This window comes from Perissodus microlepis, chromosome 14 (assembly GCF_051167445.1).
Source record: "Perissodus microlepis isolate ML-2025 ecotype Zambia chromosome 14, ASM5116744v1, whole genome shotgun sequence".
In the NCBI taxonomy this organism is placed as follows: Eukaryota; Metazoa; Chordata; class Actinopteri; order Cichliformes; family Cichlidae; genus Perissodus; species Perissodus microlepis.
The window spans coordinates 17,818,397-17,833,921 of NC_140474.1; the positions used below are offsets into that span (position 1 = coordinate 17,818,397).

The following is a 15,525-nucleotide window of genomic DNA, read 5'->3' on the forward strand; positions in this document are numbered from 1 at the left end:
CAAACTTTTCTATATTAAACCTTATATTATACATTTTAATTGGATTAAGCAACAAACAAATACTGATTTTAGCACAGAGTCAACACATTATAAACTTCCAGACTTTGAAGAGACCTTGTAATGAAATGGGTCCATTCAGAAGAAAATAACAGACTCATTTAGATTAGGTGATAGCTTTTGTGTGTCAATTTGCCACTTTAATGTAAAAAAGTTGTTGTTTTTTACACTCCCCACGCCCTGTCCCTTAGTTTTTTCCTACCTTCTGTGGCCCTAACACGCTGTTGTACAGTCTTGATTATTTTGAACTACATGTACAACCTTATTCATTCCCAGAGATACTGTTTTTATTAATTGTAATAATATTTTAGTTTGTTTTCCGTGGTTCTTTGTTCATTTACATAAAAATAAATTTTTTATTTTACAATATTTAATGTATTTTCTGTACCAATGATTGTATGAATGACTTTGAAAAAATTACAGGCTTTGCAAAGCAGTAACAAATAAGGAAGACCTCAGAGATTCATGGATGTAATGATGAGAGATGCTGAGGATAGGGTAATATGGAGGCAGGTGATCCGCCTCCTAAATAAGCAGTTTAAAGAAGAAGAAAGAGGTCTTTAAGGGGAGGAAAGAGAGACTGATTCAGCTAAAAAATAAACAAAACCCTAGTTTATTGTAATATTCTCCAGTCCAGTAGGTGGCAATAAAACACATCTAGGCTGGTTTGAAAGTCGCCAAAGGTAGAAGAAGAAGCAAGCTCCGAGGAGGGGAGGGCCCTGCAGCTGCTGCTTTCTGGCAGAAACCCCGTAGTGTAGCACCGCAGCGCCATTCGGTAACTGCAACAGTATCCAAAATGGCAGGAGCTGATGGAGACGATTCTCTTTACCCTATCGCCGTTCTCATTGATGAACTGCGAAATGAGGACGTTCAGGTAGGAACCCTGATTTTAATATTATTGTTTTTTTATATTGAAGAGCAAAGCGTTTGGCATAATTTCTTAGTCGTCAGATTGTTAGCTAGCTATTTAGCAAATATGCTAAGTAATGTTCCCGGTCTGGGCCTATCAGGAATTTTCTGCCGGGCCCACCCTACCCGGCCAGTCTAGTTTGTTGTCGACAGTAATATACCGCTCTTTGAGTTGGTTTTTACGCAGATGTACATTTTAATATATCATCACGAAGATTGACAAACTAGGTCATTCATTTAGCTGCTAGCTAATGTCTAGCCAAGCTAGCCGAATGAGCGTTCAACGAAGGAATCACAACAGCGGGGCGTTTGAGGCCGCAGTGGGTATAGATCACGGCTGAAAACGCATTTTTCCTATCAGTCAGTGGAAAACTTTGCCTTCTAGCAAGCAATTTGAAACGCTGGGTAGCTTTAGTTAGCAACTTGTGACGCAATTTTAAACCAGATGATAACAGTAATACGCTTTCTTGGGTTAACAGTATGAATTATAGGGTTGTATTTATTTATTTATTTATTTTGTTATTAGCTCAGGGTTTCTGAATCCATCATTAATTTTCCATTTTGCTTCCAGTTGCGTCTGAACAGCATCAAGAAGCTGTCCACTATTGCTCTGGCCCTGGGTGTAGAGAGGACCCGCACTGAACTCCTCCCTTTCCTCACAGGTAATAAAAGCAGTTTTATATTAAAGCGCTGAATGTGTTGCACTTAAAACTGGGCCTTGTAGTTGCTGAGGCTGCCAGTAATCCACATGTAGATTTACAGTCCTTCTCTCACCCTCAGACACCATCTATGATGAAGATGAGGTGCTTTTGGCATTGGCTGAACAGCTTGGCAATTTCACTATGCTGGTGGGAGGTCCAGAGTATGTCCACTGTCTTCTGGTAAGTCTACAAGCTTCAGATGATTTTTTTTGTAAACACATGCTTGCAAGGAGATGCATTCTCCATTATATTAAATCTGTATTGATATTTCCTTGGAATTAGCTAGTTTATGTAAAAGTCAATTTATTACACATGCACTTTGCATCAACGTATTTTTCACGAGTGGGCCAAATGCTAACGTTAAAGTCAGGTTATATTAGGTTGCACTAGGACACAAAAGGTAGTATCTAAACACATCTTAACCCACACAGAGTTCATTTACTGGATTTAGACTAGTAATAACAAACTGTTGACACAATTACATCAGTCCCTCAGCTTAACAGTTTCAACATAGGACTGACCTGTGGACTTAGGATCAAAGATGATCATGTTTGTGACGACAAAAATAAAAGTAATCGACTGACATTTCAGCTCTTCAGATTTGATGATTTTGTTAACTTTTCTTTGTTTGTTGTAAAGAGATTTTTAAATTTGGAATTAGCAGTACATCATATTCTATACAATTGTTTTATCACAACCTTGTATACATTTTCAGTTTGTTGAAAGGTACATTTTCTAAATTCAGACTGTAAGCAATCCTATGCAGCCAGTCATTTGTTAGTATTTATGTAGCATCTGGAGATTCATTGTGAGTAACCCCTTAATGCCTATTGTATCATATTTGCTATATAGAGTTTTTGTGAGATGTTTGTTTGTGATGCTTTTCCATCATCAGTGTGGATTAAGTTGATCTCCACTTATTTCTTCGTGATGTTTAGCCTCCTCTGGAGAGCCTAGCTACAGTGGAAGAGACAGTAGTCAGAGACAAAGCTGTGGAGTCCCTGCGAAAGATCTCTCAGGAGCACTCTCCAGTTGACCTGGAGGTCCACTTTGAGCCTTTGGTGAAGCGGTTGGCCAGTGGTGACTGGTTCACTTCTCGCACATCTGCCTGTGGCCTCTTTAGCGTCTGTTATCCTCGTGTTTCCAGCACCGTCAAGGCAGAGATTCGCCAGTAAGTGGCTTCTTGAAAAGGGGACAGATTTTTAAATTGCTCCAAATCCTTTTTTCTTAACTTATTTGCTTGTAATGAGTCACTTGGTGGACAAGGTTTCATTTGATGTTTGTTGTTTCTAGGCATTTTCGCACCTTGTGCTCAGATGACACTCCTATGGTGCGTCGTGCTGCAGCATCCAAACTGGGGGAATTTGCCAAAGTCTTGGAGCTGGAGTATGTAAAAAGTGACATAATTTCCCTTTTCACTGCCCTGGCCTCTGATGAGCAGGTATGAACATCCATCCAAAAAAAAAAAAATCCATTGAACTGCAGTGTTCTTATTTTGGGTAGTCCATTCTTGGTGTCGTTGCCTGTTGGGAGGCCAAACTGATCCCATCTTTCTTCATCAGGACTCAGTACGGCTGCTTGCAGTGGAGGCTTGTGTCAGTATTGCCACTCTGCTGCCTCAGGAGGATCTGGAGACCCTGGTGATGCCAACCCTACGTCAGGCTGCAGAAGATAAGTCCTGGAGGGTCCGTTACATGGTTGCTGACAAGTTCTCTGAGGTAAACTGAAAAACAACTTCTTTGATTTAAATGTAGAATTAACATTTTGGAAATTCTGTTTAAAACTAACTTTAAATTGGGCACGTTTTTGATATAGAGTAATTCTGAAGTGGAGTTGACTGTTTTTCTTTTACTGGATATAAAACCAACAACAATAAAAGGTTCATACATTTCATTGTTCATCTGCTGTATTTCTTTGATAAATGTTAGTAATCTTAGTTTAGACACATGTAGTGCTTTCAAAGAATTGTTTGACATCACATCATTAAATAAACCACCCCTGTCCAAACATTTGTGCTGCACATTTACTGAGCAAAGGTGTCATTGGAATAATAATGATTAACAAACCCAACATCCTCAAACAAGTAGCTGAGATTAAATCTTTACTTCCTGTTAAAACTTTTGGAAAAAATACTAAGATCAAAAACAGGATGGAGAGATTTAAAGGAGGCTCTCTTAGACTTGAGCTGAATTAAAGTTCTTTGTTGCCATGCTGCCGTGGGCACAACTAATCACATGCATTCAACTAGGTCATTGAGCCATTTTTGATCAAAAGAATCTATGCAGCTGCAAAACTCTATTGAGCTTTATTATGAAGGTGACACAAGTTTAAATTAGCCCACAAACATTACCAATAGGTAATTAAAATCTTTTACCAGTGGGCTTTAATTAAGATTTGTAATATTTGGAGCTTCATCTTTGCATTTTCATTACAGTAACACCATGTTTTTGATGTGTTTAGTAAGTTCTAGTGCAAATAAAAAAACGTGTTTTTATTGGCAACAAAACAGTTGTGATATAAGGAAAAATGCATAGTAAATATTTATTAGCTTGAACAGGCCTATTTCAGAGGCTATTTTGAGTTTTACCTGTGTCAGATTATAAGTAGCAGCAGAAAAGATTTAAGTATTGTACATTTTAAAAAGTCAGTTTCCAGTTAAGCCGAAGATTTAACTGCCTGGATGCAGCTTTGACATGCATCCATGTAATACACGGCTATACAGGTTCAGCAAAATTAAGAGGATAAGGTGCCAGGTGATAGACCCAGGCCATGGCACGTACATTAAAAAAAAAAAAAATTCTGTTTTATACATAGAAATCTTAAAGTTTATGTCCATCTTAATATTCATTGAAACCTCTTAACTATCAGTGTTGAGAATTTTGAGTCAGGTTGTTTGCTCATAATACCACAATGTGAACTTTTAGCCACATTAAAACCTCCCAGTATCTTCCAGTAACCTTTTTTACTGGAAGACACTGGGAATTGTCTCACATGCTTACTTAGTAAATGGAGATTAATTGATTTCTGTCTGAATGTAGCTCCAGAAAGCAGTGGGCCCAGAGATCACAAAGAACGACCTGGTCCCAGCTTTCCAGAATCTTCTGAAGGACTGTGAAGCTGAGGTCCGTGCGGCTGCAGCCAACAAAGTCAAAGGTAGGAGATTTTCTTCAAATGAATCGCACTGGCCGAACTTGATTCAGCCTCTTGACCACTGCTTTCTATATTTTGATGATGTATTTTTCCCTTTGTTAGAATTCTGCGAGAACCTTCCAGAGGACAATCGTGAGCAGATCATCATGACTCACATCTTGCCTTGCGTCAAGGTAAAAATAAATAAATAAACTTTTCTGTCAGCTGCAGTATGATATTTCTTGTCAGTAAGACAAAAGTTTTTGTTCACTGGTAAAGCAAGAAAAACAAATAAAAGCTTATCTTTTTATTGTTCCCTTAAAGCATTTTTGAATGCATATGATGTGTTTATTTGTTTTTTTGGGGGGGTTGACCAATGCCATTGCTGACAGATTTAAAGTGTGGATAATCCTTGAATCTTAGTTGTTGTATAAAGTGTTCACTGAGCAGACATGTTTGATTGGTGACCCTTAGTCTGCCATCACCTTCACAAAAAGTAAAATGTTTGTTTGTGTAAACCTAAGAATTTTGAATAAGAGCACCGGGCTGTTTTTGCAGGGAAGATCCATTTCTCAGACAAAGACATAGTTAACAGTTAATCCGTAGCCTGTAAGAATAGCAGGAGAATCTAATTATGAGCTCTAGATCTTATAATGTAGTGTTTGGGGCAGATAATGGTTAAATATGGTTACACTGTCATGAAGTCATGATGTTGAAAAGGTGGCATCCATATCTCTTATATTCTAGAGAATATAAGAGATTGAGAAAATTAATCTAGTAATAAATAATTCAGGTTTTTCTCATTTATAGCACTTTTCTAAAACCATTGTATCATTTATTTGTTTAGTCTGTTTGGAAGCAAATCTCTGAATTCCTTTAAATTGATGTCAAGGCCTTATGTTTTGCGGTTATGTTTTATAGACTATATATGCCAGTGTTGTTCAAGTTTTAAGCAGCAGGTGGCACTATTGTGTTGTAACTAACTATTGTGTCACTAAGGGTAGTGGAAATACAGGTAGCCTCACAGTGGAATTCCTGGAACTGTACTTTTTGTGTGTGTGTGTGTGTGTTTGAAAGAGAGCAAGCTGCATGACTGTCATAAGAAGTCTGTGTTTGTCCTGTAAACATACATACAGCAGTGGGAAAAACCATCCAGGTAGCAACAAACACACTTCCCTGGAAAAATGTAATAAACATCATAGCACGGGCACTTAGCACACACATACCATCACTCCCACTGCAGAGTTGATTTTATTGGTAGATTGAAATGCCTGGTGTGCTGATATATTTGTATGTTCTGGGAAGGGGAAAAATTTTTTTTCAAAGGTTTTATAGTTCATTAGAGGCTTCCATGTAATACTGGTTTGAAAACACAAGTAAACATGAGCATTTAGATAACAAGCGATTTCTTTGCTTGTTTATGTACACCTATTTCTGTTTCTGTCTACATCACATTTTAAGTTTTTCCGCGCACAGTTGTTAGATGCAATGACTGTAATTCTCACTAGTATTAAGTTCACTTTACCATGTATTTACACACAGGTCGATTATAGGCTCCTTGTGTGCTGCGTTGCAAATATGAGCCATTGCAGTGGTCTTGATGTTTATTTACATACTTTGTCTTAACTATTTGTTTGGGCTGATCTCTCCGTCTCCTGTGTTTCCCGTCCTCCATTAGGAACTTGTTTCAGACACCAACCAGCATGTGAAATCGGCTCTGGCCTCAGTCATTATGGGACTTTCAACCATCCTGGGCAAGGACAACACAATAGAGCACTTACTGCCTCTATTTCTGGCTCAGCTCAAGGACGAGGTAAAGGAAATGCAGATTTTTAATTGTGGTTTCTTTATATTAGACAGCTGGCTTTGGAAATCCACAAGGCACGGTTGTAGTTTGGTACCACTAAACAAAAGCTGCTTACAAGGCAGCCCAATTTGACCAAGTTCTTTGGCCTTCTTTGATCAGCATGTCTTAGACAGCAAAGCCACTTAGCTGCAGCCACCAGATGTACCTGGCTGCCACCTGGCTGGGTAGGAGGATGATTCATGCAGTTGGCAGCCTAACTGAGACCTTACAATTGGAAGACTGATTGGCTGCTGTCTTGAGGAAAGCATAATTAAGTCAGACACAGCTTAGCCAAATGGGTTACTGCTTGATGCATTCTGATTGTATTTTCAGTAATAAGGAATAATTGTGGATATTCGCTGATTAAAGGAGGTAGGGTTGTGTGTCTAACATCCGAGTTATTTTTGCAACTGTCAGTATTACTTTTGTAATCATTTTTCAAAGAAGCTGCTGCAAGAATCAAATTGTAGAGCAGGTCTGATTCTGTGTTAGGTTAATGTGTTTTAGCTCCTGAATAGTGATTTACATTGTTCCTCTAAGTGTGTTAGGTTCATGTTGAAGAATAGCTCACTCACATCTTCCCACATTAATACATTGTCCCATTACATTAGTGAATATTGATATCAGACACAAGTTTGGCAGGTCGGAGACAAACGTGTATCAGTGTTTTGGAAGGCTTATGCTTTAAGTTCCTCAACTCTCTTCCTCTAGTCCTATTTAAAGACGGCCCATTTTCCTCACGGCACAAACACAAGACTAAGTGACTAATTAGATTAATGTCTAAACTGACAGCTTTGACTTGCAAATTTCAAATCAAAGTACATTTATCTGAGGAAAGGGAGACACTGTACAGATTTCAGATAGTTTCTGTGACTTGTTCAGCTACTGCTCTGTCCCAGCTTAAGTTAGTGTGACTGAATGTGTCAAATCATTCTTCAATTTGTGGTTTCTGGAGTTTAAAGTACGTTGATTTAAAAAGTTTAGCTGTGTACTTTTGCTGTTCCAGTTAGTATCCTGTTCAAAGCTGAACAAACGCAAGCCCTAATTTCAGGCTCTTTACAATAAACATTGGTTCCGATTTGTAAGACATAACCTCTTGGCAGTGTGGCCTTTTTTGATGGGGTTAGCGTAGTTGGATACATAATATGTGATTGGTCTTTTTTTTTTTTTTCTTAAGTGTAAAATATGTAGGTTAAGAAGTTTTACATTTTCGATTATATCGGGTTTGAAATGAATCAGAATTTGATGACAGTAGGCTGGCATGACCTTAACCTATCCCTCGTGATTCGTCTGTTTTAGTGCCCTGAGGTGCGTCTGAACATCATCTCCAACCTTGACTGTGTGAACGAGGTGATTGGCATACGACAGCTCTCTCAGTCACTGCTGCCGGCCATTGTGGAGTTGGCAGAAGATGCAAAGTGGAGGGTTCGCCTTGCCATCATAGAGTACATGCCCTTGCTGGCAGGACAGCTGGTGAGTCGTGGAGTCTAGGAAAGACAGCTGCAAGCCATATAACATGTTTTAAATGTCATCCTTAATTAACACCATGTGTAAAAACACCAACATTAGCTAAAATGCTATCAGGCCCGATTTGACTGTAGATAACCAGGAAATGGTTGTGATTATATTTTATCCTTTTTCCTGCAGGGAGTCGAGTTCTTTGATGAGAAGCTCAATACCCTTTGTATGGCCTGGCTTATTGACCATGGTAAGGTGCTGTTATGGGTTTCAAAGTTTGTCAATTTGATGTACTATCATCGTCATAGGACGATACTTTATCTGTTGGGTCTTAAGGTGGAGCTGAGTATTTGACTGTTTGCATATTTGTTTGTTGGAGAGGTATTTGGTTTTCAATTTTGGGATTTGGATATTTGTTCATATTATTTATATGTAAATGCATACAGTCAGCTTTGGTGCCTGACACCCTTCTCACTCACAGCAGTGATCTTCACACTTCAGTTCACCTCATTGTTGCCAACTTGGCGAACTTATGAGACGCTGCTTAAACAGATGCTTAAATGGGCAGCTTTCTTTGCAACACCCCCTTTATCCTATGAATACAAATCTTAGCCTGAAAATTGTCCTCGTTTTCTAGTTTTCGCTGCAGGAGGGTTGCACTTACTGTGGCAATGCCCCTAATTCTCTCGCCTCTTCCCAATGGCATTTTATTTGCTTTGGCTGTCAGTGCTCAGTAGCACTTTGATACCTTCATCATACACCAGCTCTTTTTTTTTCTTCTTTTTTTTTTAACATAAGTAGGAACTGCTTATTCCTTTATGAATTTCACCATTACTTATCCACACAGTTGTATTTTGATTCTCTCTTTAATTTTTAGAGCTTAGAGGGTGGAAGTGAAGAAGTTTCAGGGTAAAGAAGGGGTGAGATGGAGGTGTTTTGTTTTATACATACCATTGGAGACTCTCCATCTGTAGAGTAGTACAGCTGTAATCAGCAAAGAACTAAATCATCTAGTACAATGGTGTTTGAGAAGTTGTCAGATCTTGTGTCACAATAGAACTGTATATGGACCCTCTCATTTCCATTTTGACACATGAAGGAGTCATCTACATTTGTGCAGATCTTGGGTGTTCTCGAGTTGCTACGTTGTGTTAATCACAGCAGTTCTTCTATTGGTTTTTCAGCTCGTCTGCACAGTTAAGGGGCTCCTCTTTCATTGCATTCAGTCACGTAGCAAGTTTCAGTCAATTTAAGAAACGTTATCTTAGCCCATCTTCTCCGTTCACTCTGCTTTGAGGGAGTAGCTGCACGCAGTCAGTGAAACAGAAAACAAAGAAAAAGAGAATCTAGAACCTTGAGTGAAAACAGTTGTCGGCACAAAGACTTGCACTGACTGGAAATTGAAGCAAATACACATAAATGAGGTAAACAGGGTCCTGTTGGAAACTTTTAATAATTTTATCCTGATGGATAATTGTATACCGTTATTTCCAGTATATTCTTTAAACATGTCTTGTTGATGTATTTATCTCTCACTGTTATTGATTCACATTGTGTGTTATGTAACACACAGAAAGCCTGTAAAGAGAATTTCTCTGAAAATTTGCTCCCAGGAGAGCCTGCCCTCAGACCCTCCTAGCTGTAGCAGCATTTTACTCTGTCCACGCGATGCTGTCACCTTTTGCTGTTTGCATCCCCATAGAACAGTTCAGCCACTCTGTCATACTTTGTTACGTCAGTTAACCTTGTTTTTCTATACAACAGCCTGCAGTTCTAGCTTTGGATTTATACTGTTGTTAATGGACTTTAAAATCCCTGTTGGGTCACTGAGCGAGTCTGTGTGTGTTTATCTGTGCATGTTTGCCCTGGGGTCTTTCTCTTCCCGGTAGTTTTAAACGGTTCTGCGAAACAATCATCCTTATTCAAACGCTGAAAGAGCTGTTTATCCTTAGAACTTCGCAACACACCCAACTGTATTTATAACCTAGAATATTTGTGGTATGCATTAAGTTTTCCCTGAGTATGTAGTGTTCTTTTGACATTGAGTTTTCCAATTAGAGAGAGACGCTCTCTGTTGAGGACAAAGGGCCAGCTGGGTTACATCATTGGAATGCTGCTGGTGTGAGTTTCTCTACGTGTATGAGTGTGTGTGTGTGTGTGCATGAGTGTGTGTGTGTGGCTGGGGTTCGGGCTGTGCCACACTTACGTAAGCCCTTCAGAGAAAGACGGGAGCACAGGAATCAGCCCAGAATCTTTCCCTCACTGGCTTAATTACAGAGAAAATTATTTGTATATTTTCCTCTTTTTTTTTTTTCTTTTTTTTTTTTTTCTTTTTCCACACAGCATACAAATACCATTAGTCTAATTTCTAACAGTGAGTTCTTCTATTTGTCGCTTTATTGCTCTAAATTCTATTTGAGGTGAAAGCTGTAGCGTCATAATTGCTACAGCAAATAATGCTGATAAATAAAATCTGTAATTTTTGTTGAATGGATGTAGATACTGCATATATCCTAACCATGGGGTAAAATCAGGGGGTAAAACAATAGATGGGACATTTTGTACTTTCATTACAGTAACTTTAAAATGTATGTCAGACTTCACTGATGGACACGCATGTAAACAAATCTTCATGGATGTTGTGGTTGTGAGACATGAAGATTCTCTTCACAATCAGTGTAGGATAACCTTTGCCCAACAATGCAACTGCAGAAATGCTCTTGGGTGTATTTATAACAACATTGGCAGCTGTATTTACATTTCCTGGCTACAGACTTAAAATATGTAATGGGATGGATAAATCAAAAGAAGGCTCCTTCAGTAACAAAGATCTAAGTTGTCACAGAGAAGACAATGGTCTGTATGTGTTGGCTGAGTAACCCTCTGGCCTTCAAAGGATGACTGTCCAGATGAGATATAACCAAAACAGAATAGATACAATTATAGTAAGTTAGTCATCACATAATAGTGTGTTTTGAGGGCGTGTTTTTCTGGCTTGTGTGTGCGTGCAATTATCGCCCTGATTTTTATTGTCCAGCTCGAAGATGTTCGCAAGCAAACTGCTCTTGCTGTTCCCTTGACCAAATTGGTTCAGTATGATGAGTCTTGTTTGCCTCGGGGCTCTGCAGTTTATACCAGTGCCCAGAGAGAATTTCAGTCACCTTTTTAAGTCGGCCATCTCACACACTAATAGATGCACTCACTCCCACTGAAATCAGTACAACTGTGTGCATGGCATATTTTGTCACACTACATGGATGTTTATATATAACCTGAAGCATGTGTTGACCCACACTCATTGTTGAACCTGAATGTGTCCTGTGTAAGCACAGGGCCACACTCTGATCCCAGCACAGCCGCTCTGTCTGTTAAAGAGGTGTAAAACAAGCAGTATGTTAGCAAAGTGTTAAGGCCATTACACACCTCACATGTGTGTTTTTGCAGAAAACTTGTCCTCCAGAAATGCGCTGTGGACAAAAATTAAGTTGACATCAAGCAGTGATGAGCTGGTCCTGATGTTTCTAAACAGGAAATGGAAGAAACTGAGATTCTGGGTTCATCCAGTTGTCACAAGAAAGAGGCAGCAGACAGAATGTCATGCTTTGCTCCAAGAGTTTTTTTGAGCTTCATTCGAAAAAATTAATGCTGCAAACTATAAACTGCTGCATTAAGAATAGATGACTCAGAAAAGTGTTTTTTTAAAGCATGGATTTTATATATCTGCTGTGTAAAGACCTTTAGACACTTGTTTGTAATAAAAAATAAAAAAAATAAAAAATCTTAGCATGGAGGATAAGAGTTTGTCTTATTTCAGGACACGCAAACGAAATAGACATGAGGAGCAAAATTACTATAATGACAAGCAAGATTTTAAAATTGTGGATTGCAAACACCAAGCAAAATAAAGAGTGTAATCTTGGAGGATTTTAGCAAGCAAAGCAGATTTGGAAAGAGCCCATCAAGCTGATTCACAGAAACCTGGAAAGGGACACATGGCACACGCAGACCTTTAACATAGAATGCTGTTGTGTGTTTTTTCTAGTGTACGCCATCCGTGAGGCAGCGACCTGTAACCTAATGAAGCTCGTGGAGAAGTTTGGAGCAGAGTGGGCCCAGAACACCATCGTGCCCAAAGTGCTGGGTATGGCCAACGATCCCAATTACCTCCACAGGATGACCACTCTGTTCTGCATCAATGTGAGTCGACAGAACTTTATTCTATATGCTTGAATGCACATGACGGCCTTTGGAGTTTGTTTGAAGGGCTTATTTTCTGTACTGATCCATATAAAATGACTCTAGTCTCTCTAATAAAAAGCAGAGATTAGTTGTTTTTCTTATACTACCAGCTGTCGCCAAGTGCTTTCTCGTAGTGGATCGTTAGACCGCGAGGTTTCTGTTTTGTTGTGGCAGCTTTGCCTTCTGTTACAAAGCGCCTTGTTTTTCTTTGGCACTCTTTGAGTACCTGTTATGTCTTAAAGGTTTCAGACTCACAGTATTGAAGCTAGATTCAATAATGCAGATCCACTTTATTGCACTGCACATGGGAAATCCCAGTTTAGGAATTAAGGGTTTGTTTTATTAGTATAAATGCAGTAACTTTAACAGGGCAAGCTAAGCTCTGTACTAAAATATGATCCAAGTATACTTATCTGGATCACCTACCTTCTTCACTTAAGGTAAACGAAGGCAGCAGTCACTATTAGGAAATAAGTGTATGAGCTTCTTAAAAGATAAATCACTTACATGTAGATTTTGTCATCTTGGTAACTCCTGCATTCTCTGTCTCAGGCTTTGTCAAAGGCATGTGGCCAGGAGATCACCACTAAGCAGATGCTACCCGTGGTCCTCAAGATGTCCAATGACCAAGTGGCCAACGTCCGCTTCAATGTGGCGAAATCCCTTCAGAAGATTGGCCCTATCCTCGACAGCAAGTATGTTGTCTGGAATTTGAACACTCAGTGCTTTCTCTGCACAGTGGAGGGGGAAAACTGACTTAAAGTCTTAAATCCAGAACGAGCTTTGAGTCTAATAAATGTCGTCCTCACTTTGTCCCTTCCAGTGCCCTTCAAACAGAAGTGAAGCCAGTGCTGGAGAAGCTGGCTTCAGACACAGACATGGATGTTAAATACTTTGCCCAGGAGGCCATTAGTGGTAAGCTTTCCTGTCATTTCCTATCACTGGGTATTAAAACCATTTAACAGATGGAGTTATATTTGAAATATATTTAAAAATGACTAAAATTGCAATTCTTATCTTCTCTTTCGTACACAGTTCTGGCGCTAGCATAACGGGCCAGCCCGACATGGGTTAACCAGATACCCACCTGAGTCAAGGCAACACTTTTACAAGATATTTATTGATGTTCAGGATCAACTGGTTAATGTATAGAGAAAGCTGTCAACAATTTTATTTTTTGTTTCTTTTTCCCTATGTTTATTCCTTTTTCTGTCTTTCTTTTTTTTTTTTTACTGTCCAATGGGTGTCCATGTCCAGGCATAGCACATAGGCTTATTTGTTAACCTTTCGCTTTGCTGTAAATGGGTGCTTCTACAAAGGCAAAGTGTTGATGAAACTGAAATAAGTGGTGCATGCATGTGCTACTGTACTCGCTAGTTATTGCTAACCAGTACCCCCCTCACATTCCTCCCTTTTTACGCCCTTGGCCGCTGTTGTACTTGAGCCGCAGTCATCACACCGTACCACGTCTCTGATAGCTACCTAGGATTGTGCTAACTCTTTGTGCTGCAGCACTTTTTCTCCCAGTGTTAGATGAAAACTTTTAGCAGCAGATGGTGCAACAAGCTGTTAATTTTTTTCCCTGAGCTTCGTCTTGAAACAGCCCCCTTTTCCCAGAGATGCAGCTCTACAGAGAAGTAGAAATTGAAAGGTCTTTCAAGGTGTTATGGAATATGTTTTTTGTTTTTGTCACCAAGTCAAACCCCTGTCCTCTGAAATCCTTCACAGAATTAGAATCTACAAGGTTTTAAAGAAATGATGTCCTGTGTAATTCCTTATCCACCAGACTGCTGTGCTCTGAGTTGGTCAGTAATGGAGAGGGGCCAGATCAGTTGTAAATTGTTGCTCATAACTGTCCCACATCCAAATTAGTAATTTTTGGTACGTGTGGAAGAATGGGAAGTAATGTTCTGTAGTATATTGTCGGCATTGCTCTTAATCTTTGTGCCAATGACTTTAGAAAGCAGCTGTGTTTTCTTTTAATATGCCGGTAAACCGGCTTCGCCTGCCATGTTGTGTATAAAGACAGCATTGTTTTCTGGAAGCGACACTATTAGTCTTGACGGTAATGGGATCGTACAACTTAATTGACTACAGCTATCGGGGCTAGTGCACAACCACAGCAGTCAGTGCGCTCTAGAGCCGATCAATTTTTTTCCTTAAATCCATGCTTGGGTGCCCCCCTCTCCCCTCCCCACTGAACAGGAGGTTTAAAAGCCTTTCAATAAACGTTAAGGGCCATCACTTTTAATCGTTGCTTAAAAACCTCTACACAATGGAGAACAAGTGCATGCTTTGAAAGAAAGTGAGAAGGGGAGCAGGGAGCATGTGTACGTAAGGCTGCATAATGTTTTATTACGGGGTGGGAGCTGGGGTGGTTATGGGCGGATTGAATAAATGTATCGTCTGTGCTGATAAAAGGAACTTTTGTCTTTCCCTGAACTCCTTATGCCATTCCCTTCTCCTCTCTTCTCCCCTCCCGCCTTCCTCATTTTGTTCTTGAATAAACCTTGATTGTTGATTGTCCTGTATCACGAAGACTGCGCTTTTATTTTTGTTTTGAATTCTCTTCTAAATTGGGATGCTGTACTACTGTATCTTGATCTGAATAAAGTAACACAGAGGAGCCAGTGTACCCTTCTTTTGTAACTTCGCAGTTAGGACATTAAGTCCTTTTTGTCAGTATAATTGGCCGCTTCAGGGTGAAGACAGGAATCATCCAATTAAAACAATTTGGAGAATAACAGACGAACCACTTTAAAATATTCTTGAAATATATTTGTATTGACAACAAATCACAGGCCTGTTGTGGATGTTTAGCTGCTTATATACAAATTACTATTAAAAATGGTGACAAATTAAAGGAAAAACCAGTAAAAGCTGTCTTTTGGGGGGTCTCTTTGTATTTACAAACTCCTGCTGGATGCATGGAACCATTCTTCCTAAAAATATTCCTCATCTGATGTTTTGATGATGGGAAAGAAGAGAGATGTCTACCACTTTGTTCTACAGTGTACTCCACTGGATGGAGGACCTGTGGCTGAAGTCATAGCCATTGATCCCTTGTGCCATCTGCATAGGGGGCTGTGGCTGGTTTCTCCCAAGAGGCAGTTTCCATCTGGATAGAAAGTATGGGGTGGGTATTGATACATAATATTGCAATATTATCCTGTTACAGGGACACAA

The 15,525-nt window shown here is 39.4% G+C and overlaps 1 protein-coding gene across 1 annotated transcript; it reads left to right on the forward strand.

The window, feature by feature from the left end:
* The first annotated feature begins 780 nt into the window (after positions 1–780).
* Positions 781–14,965, forward strand: ppp2r1bb (protein phosphatase 2, regulatory subunit A, beta b). The gene is made up of 15 exons (XM_084950625.1): positions 781–931; positions 1,538–1,628; positions 1,747–1,847; positions 2,606–2,838; positions 2,961–3,108; positions 3,230–3,385; positions 4,706–4,820; positions 4,920–4,990; positions 6,475–6,609; positions 7,942–8,115; positions 8,290–8,350; positions 12,143–12,297; positions 12,892–13,034; positions 13,163–13,254; positions 13,375–14,965. The coding sequence occupies exons 1-15, from the start codon at positions 854–856 to the stop codon at positions 13,389–13,391; spliced, it is 1,770 nt and encodes a 589-aa protein (XP_084806751.1). The 5' UTR covers positions 781–853; the 3' UTR covers positions 13,392–14,965.
* Positions 14,966–15,525: the final 560 nt, after the last annotated feature.